General features: G+C 46.2%; 1 protein-coding gene across 2 annotated transcripts in view; it reads left to right on the plus strand.

Moving 5' to 3' along the window:
* The window catches only part of grk6 (G protein-coupled receptor kinase 6), a 33,496-nt gene that overhangs the window by 14,203 nt on the left and 11,471 nt on the right, over positions 1-7,822 (plus strand). For both annotated transcript variants that reach the window (XM_080483925.1, XM_080483926.1), the window contains one exon: positions 7,059-7,148. In XM_080483925.1, coding sequence (XP_080340051.1) covers positions 7,059-7,148 — 90 coding nt within the window. The remainder of the gene's footprint in view (positions 1-7,058; positions 7,149-7,822) is intronic.

A 7,822-nucleotide genomic window follows, 5' to 3' on the forward strand; every position in this document is an offset into this window, starting at 1 on the left:
ATCATGGAGGCCAGAGGAGAGTGACATCATGGGGGCCAGAGGAGAGTGGCATCATGGAGGAGAGTGGCATCATGGAGGCCAGAGGAGAGTGGCATCATGGAGGAGAGTGGCATCATGGAGGCCAGAGGAGAGTGGCATCATGGAGGAGAGTGGCATCATGGAGGCCAGAGGAGAGTGACATCATGGAGGAGAGTGGCATCATGGAGGCCAGAGGAGAGTGGCATCATGGAGGAGAGTAGCATCATGGAGGCCAGAGGAGAGTGACATCATGGAGGAGAGTGGCATCATGGAGGCCAGAGGAGAGTGACATCATGGAGGAGAGTGGCATCATGGAGGCCAGAGGAGAGTGGCATCATGGAGGAGAGTGGCATCATGGAGGCCAGAGGAGAGTGACATCATGGAGGCCAGAGGAGAGTGGCATCATGGAGGCCAGAGGAGAGTGGCATCATGGAGGAGAGTAGCATCATGGAGGCCAGAGGAGAGTGACATCATGGGGGCCAGAGGAGAGTGACATCATGGAGGCCAGAGGAGAGTGGCATCATGGGGGCCAGAGGAGAGTGGCATCATGGAGGCCAGAGGAGAGTGGCATCATGGAGGAGAGTGGCATCATGGAGTCCAGAGGAGAGTGACATCATGGGGGCCAGAGGAGAGTGACATCATGGGGGCCAGAGGAGAGTGGCATCATGGAGGCCAGAGGAGAGTGACATCATGGGGGCCAGAGGAGAGTGGCATCATGGAGGCCAGAGGAGAGTGACATCATGGAGGCCAGAGGAGAGTGACATCATGCGGGCCAGAGGAGAGTGACATCATGGAGGCCAGAGGAGAGTGACATCATGGAGGCCAGAGGAGAGTGACATCATGCGGGCCAGAGGAGAGTGACATCATGGAGGTCAGAGGAGAGTGACATCATGGAGGCCAGAGGAGAGTGACATCATGGAGGCCAGAGGAGAGTGGCATCATGGAGGCCAGAGGAGAGTGACATCATGGAGGCCAGAGGAGAGTGACATCATGGAGGCCAGAGGAGAGTGGCATCATGCGGGCCAGAGGAGAGTGACATCATGCGGGCCAGAGGAGAGTGACATCATGGAGGCCAGAGGAGAGTGACATCATGGAGGCCAGAGGAGAGTGACATCATGGAGGCCAGAGGAGAGTGACATCATGGAGGTCAGAGGAGAGTGGCATCATGTGGGCCAGAGGAGAGTGACATCATGCGGGCCAGAGGAGAGTGACATCATGGGGGCCAGAGGAGAGTGACATCATGGAGGCCAGAGGAGAGTGACATCATGGGGGCCAGAGGAGAGTGGCATCATGGAGGCCAGAGGAGAGTGACATCATGGAGGCCAAAGGAGAGTGGCATCATGGAGGCCAGAGGAGAGTGAAATCATGCGGGCCAGAGGAGAGTGACATCATGGGGGCCAGAGGAGAGTGGCATCATGGAGGCCAGAGGAGAGTGACATCATGGGCGCCAGAGGAGAGTGGCATCATGGAGGCCAGAGGAGAGTGACATCATGGAGGCCAGAGGAGAGTGGCATCATGGAGGCCAAAGGAGAGTGGCATCATGGAGGCCAGAGGAGAGTGACATCATGGAGGCCAGAGGAGAGTGACATCATGGAGGCCAAAGGAGAGTGGCATCATGTGGGCCAGAGGAGAGTGACATCATGCGGGCCAGAGGAGAGTGACATCATGCGGGCCAGAGGAGAGTGACATCATGGGGGCCAGAGGAGAGTGACATCATGGAGGCCAGAGGAGAGTGACATCATGGGGGCCAGAGGAGAGTGGCATCATGGAGGCCAGAGGAGAGTGACATCATGGAGGCCAGAGACGAGTGACATCATGAAGGCCAGAGACGAGTGACATCATGGAGGCCAGAGGAGAGTGACATCATGAAGGCCAGAGACGAGTGACATCATGGAGGCCAGAGGAGAGTGACATCATGGAGGCCAGAGACGAGTGACATCATGGAGGCCAGAGGAGAGTGACATCATGGAGGCCAGAGACGAGTGACATCATGGAGGAGAGTGACATCATGGGGCCAGAGCACATCACTGGACACAAACAGCCTCCATGGTTGTGGTGGTCAGTGTGTGTCGGTGTCGGAGAGGGAAGAAGGCAGGTTTGGTGGAGATTGATGACGTCCAGTTTTATCTGTTTTTTAAATGTGTAAATTAAATATTTGAACAGGGACGGTGAAAAGACTCAGTGGACTTTGTCTTGTGTCCTCAGTCACTCTAGAGTTGGAAGCGATGGGTGGAGGAGGTCATCTGTCTCCAGCACTGATGCGTCCAGAGCACATGGTGATGCCAGAGCGTCCATAGTGCAGCATGATACACGACTGTCACCGCGCCATTTATAGGCTCACTCACAAATTAGGCTGATTGTTACACACCTTGTCACAACTGATGATCAATCAGTGTTATCTACCGCTCTGTATCATTAATGATCAATCATCGTGATCTACCGCTCTGTATCATTAATGACCAATCAGCGTTATCTACCGCTCTGTATCATTAATGATCAATCAGTGTTATCCACCGCTCTGTATCATTAATAACCAATCAGTGTTATCTACCGCTCTGTATCATTAATGATCAATCAGTGTTATCCACCGCTCTGTATCATTAATAACCAATCAGTGTTATCTACCGCTCTGTATCATTAATGATCAATCAGTGTTATCCACCGCTCTGTATCATTAATAACCAATCAGTGTTATCTACCGCTCTGTATCATTAATGATCAATCAGCGTTATCTACCGCTCTGTATCATAAATGATCAATCAGTGTTATCTACCGCTCTGTATCATTAATGATCAATCAGCGTTATCTACCGCTCTGTATCATAAATGATCAATCAGCGTTATCTACCGCTCTGTATCATTAATGATCAATCAGCGTTATCTACCGCTCTGTATCATAAATGATCAATCAGCGTTATCTACCGCTCTGTATCAATAATGATCAACCAGCGTGATCTACCGCTCTGTATCATTAATGAGCAATCAGCGTTATCTACCGCTCTGTATCATTAATGATCAATCAGCGTTATCTACCGCTCTGTATCATTAATGATCAATCAGCCTTATTTACCGCTCTGTATCATAAATGATCAATCAGCATTATCTACCGCTCTGTATCATTAATAATCAATCAGCGTTATCTACCGCTCTGTATCATTAATAATCAATCAGCGTTATCTACCGCTCTGTATTATTAATGATCAATCAGCGTGATATACCGCTCTGTATCATTAATGATCAATCAGCGTTATCTACCGCTCTGTATCATTAAAAATCAATCAGCGTTATCTACCGCTCTGTATCATTAATAATCAATCAGCGTTATCTACCGCTCTGTATCATTAATAATCAATCAGCGTTATCTACCGCTCTGTATCATTAAAAATCAATCAGCGTTATCTACCACTCTGTATCATTAATAATCAATCAGCGTTATCTACCGCTCTGTATCATTAATGACCAATCAGCGTTATCTCCCGCTCTGTATCATTAATGACCAATCAGCATTATCTACCGCTCTGTATCATTAATAACCAATCAGTGTTGTCCACCGCTCTGTATCATTAATAACCAATCAGCGTGATCTACCGCTCTGTATCATTAAAAATCAATCAGCGTTATCTACCACTCTGTATCATTAATAATTGATCAGCGTTATCTACCGCTCTGTATCATTAATGACCAATCAGCGTTATCTCCCGCTCTGTATCATTAATGATCAATCAGCGTTATCTACCGCTCTGTATCATAAATGATCAATCAGCATTATCTACCGCTCTGTATCATTAATGATCAATCAGCGTTATCTACCGCTCTGTATCATTAATGATCAATCAGCGTTATCTACCGCTCTGTATCATAAATGATCAATCAGCATTATCTACCGCTCTGTATCATTAATAATCAATCAGCGTTATCTACCGCTCTGTATCATTAATAATCAATCAGCGTTATCTACCGCTCTGTATTATTAATGATCAATCAGCGTGATATACCGCTCTGTATCATTAATGATCAATCAGCGTTATCTACCGCTCTGTATCATTAAAAATCAATCAGCGTTATCTACCGCTCTGTATCATTAATAATCAATCAGCGTTATCTACCGCTCTGTATCATTAATAATCAATCAGCGTTATCTACCGCTCTGTATCATTAAAAATCAATCAGCGTTATCTACCACTCTGTATCATTAATAATCAATCAGCGTTATCTACCGCTCTGTATCATTAATGACCAATCAGCGTTATCTCCCGCTCTGTATCATTAATGACCAATCAGCATTATCTACCGCTCTGTATCATTAATAACCAATCAGTGTTGTCCACCGCTCTGTATCATTAATGACCAATCAGCGTTATCTCCCGCTCTGTATCATTAATGACCAATCAGCATTATCTACCGCTCTGTATCATTAATAACCAATCAGTGTTGTCCACCGCTCTGTATCATTAATAACCAATCAGCGTGATCTACCGCTCTGTATCATTAATAACCAATCAGCGTTATCTCCCGCTCTGTATCATTAATAACCGATCAGCGTTATCTACCGCTCTGTATCATTAATGATCAATCAGCATTATCTACCGCTCTGTATCATTAATAACCAATCAGCGTTGTCCACCGCTCTGTATCATTAATGATCAATCAGTGATCTACCGCTCTGTATCATTAATAACCAATCAGCGTTATCTACCGCTCTGTATCATTAATGATCAATCAGCGTGATCTACCGCTCTGTATCATTAATAACCAATCAGCGTTATCTACCGCTCTGTATCATTAATAACCAATCAGCGTGATCTACCGCTCTGTATCATTAATAACCAATCAGCGTTATCTACCGCTCTGTATCATTAATAACCAATCAGCGTTATCTACCGCTCTGTATCATTAATGATCAATCAGCGTGATCTACCGCTCTGTATCATTAATAACCAATCAGCGTTATCTACCGCTCTGTATCATTAATGATCAATCAGCGTGATCTACCGCTCTGTATCATTAATAACCAATCAGCGTGATCTACCACTCTGTATCATTAATAACCAATCAGCGTGATCTACCGCTCTGTATCATTAATAACCAATCAGTGTGATCTACCGCTCTGTATCATTAATGATCAATCAGCGTGATCTACCGCTCTGTATCATTAATGATCAATCAGCGTGATCTACCGCTCTGTATCATTAATAACCAATCAGCGTGATCTACCGCTCTGTATCATTAATAACCAATCAGTGTTATCCACCGCTCTGTATCATTAATGATCAATCAGCGTGATCTACCGCTCTGTATCATTAATAACCAATCAGCGTGATCTACCGCTCTGTATCATTAATAACCAATCAGTGTTATCCACCGCTCTGTATCATTAATGATCAATCAGCGTGATCTACCGCTCTGTATCATTAATGATCAATTAGCGTTATCTACCGCTCTGTATCATTAATAACCAATCAGCGTGATCTACCGCTCTGTATCATTAATGACCAATCAGCGTGATCTACCGCTCTGTATCATTAATGATCAATCAGTGTGATCTACCGCTCTGTATCATTAATGATCAATCAGCGTGATCTACCGCTCTGTATCATTAATAACCAATCAGTGTTATCCACCGCTCTGTATCATTAATGATCAATCAGCGTGATCTACCGCTCTGTATCATTAATGATCAATTAGCGTGATCTACCGCTCTGTATCATTAATAACCAATCAGCGTGATCTACCGCTCTGTATCATTAATGATCAATCAGCGTGATCTACCGCTCTGTATCATTAATGATCAATCAGCGTGATCTACCGCTCTGTATCATTAATGATCAATCAGCGTGATCTACCGCTCTGTATCATTAATAACCAATCAGCGTGATCTACCGCTCTGTATCATTAATAACCAATCAGTGTTATCCACCGCTCTGTATCATTAATGATCAATCAGCGTGATCTACCGCTCTGTATCATTAATGATCAATTAGCGTGATCTACCGCTCTGTATCATTAATAACCAATCAGCGTGATCTACCGCTCTGTATCATTAATGATCAATCAGCGTGATCTACCGCTCTGTATCATTAATGATCAATCAGCGTGATCTACCGCTCTGTATCATTAATGATCAATCAGCGTGATCTACCGCTCTGTATCATTAATAATCAATCAGCGTGATCTACCGCTCTGTATCATTAATGATCAATCAGCGTGATCTACCGCTCTGTATCATTAATGATCAATCAGCGTGATCTACCGCTCTGTATCATTAATGATCAATCAGCGTGATCTACCGCTCTGTATCATTAATAATCAATCAGCGTGATCTACCGCTCTGTATCATTAATGATCAATCAGCGTGATCTACCGCTCTGTATCATTAAGGACCAATCAGCGTGATCTACCGCTCTGTATCATTAATAACCAATCAGCGTGATCTACCGCTCCGTATCATTAGAAGATGAAAGTCTGACAAGATGACCATAGTTCTGAAAGTCCAGTATTCGGCCTCGTGTCTCATTAAAGTACCACATCCAGAACACTGCAGCTTGGCCGTTTATGAATATGTGGATCAATCAGTGTGATATGAGATGACATTAACTGTATGAGACCATCTGGGTCAATTCACCACTTCACCCTCAGCGCCACCAGTTTCCCCGTCTCCACAATGTGCCTGGGCCAAGGTCCAAAGTTGTTGTACCGGTACGACGTTCTCTCACAGTTTCTGTTTTTAGATGGTGTTGGAAGTGGTGTAGCATCGTTCAGGACTCGTTTGTGCTTCAGCAACCTTCATAGATGAGGCCCCAGATGGTTTATGGTTTATATGAAACACCACATCTGTCTTTCAGCAGTTCACCACAGGAAAGAACCAGTAGGGGGAGCTGTGACCACTAAGATACAGGAAAGACGCAAGAATGAAAACTTAATATTGTGCTGAGTGTAATTAACAAACAGATGAACAAACGTGTATTTCTAATGTGGACATAGGAGGAACTCTGTGTGTGTGTGTGTGTGTGTGTGTGTGTGTGTGTGTGTGTGTGTTTGCAGGTCACATCAGGATATCAGACCTGGGTTTGGCCGTTCATGTCCCCGAGGGTCAAACCATTAAAGGTCGTGTGGGGACGGTGGGCTACATGGGTGAGTCACACACACACACACACACACACACACACACACACACACACACACACACACACACACACACACACACACACACACACACACACACACACACACACACACACAGTGTGTTGAGTCTGAATAGACACTGCAGGGACAATGCTAAATTCTAACCTCCAGAGTCCTGTCTCTGCCTCTGTCCCTCCGTCTCTGCCTCTCTCCCTCTGGCTCTGCCTCTCTCCCTCCGTCTCTGCCTCTCTCCCTCTGTCTCCGCCTCTCTCCCTCCGTCTCTGCTTCTCTCCCTCCATCTCTCTCTCCCTGTCTCTGCCTCTCTCCCTCCGTCTCTGCCTCTCTCCCTCCGTCTCTGCCTCTCTCCCTCCGTCTCCACCTCTCTCCCTCCGTCTCTGCCTCTCTCCCTCCATCTCTCTCTCCCTCTGTCTCTGCCTTTCTCCCTCCATCTCTCTCTCCCTCCGTCTCTGCCTCTCTCCCTCCATCTCTCTCTCCCCGTCTCTGCCTCTCTCCCTCCATCTCTCTCTCCCTCTGTCTCTGCCTCTCTCCCTCCGTCTCTGCCTCTCTCCCTCCGTCTCCACCTCTCTCCCTCCGTCTCTGCCTCTCTCCCTCCATCTCTCTCTCCCTCTGTCTCTGCCTCTCTCCCTCCATCTCTCTCTCCCTCTGTCTCTGCCTTTCTCCCT

Source organism: Lipophrys pholis (assembly GCF_963383615.2).
Source record: "Lipophrys pholis genome assembly, chromosome: 16".
In the NCBI taxonomy this organism is placed as follows: domain Eukaryota; kingdom Metazoa; phylum Chordata; class Actinopteri; order Blenniiformes; family Blenniidae; genus Lipophrys; species Lipophrys pholis.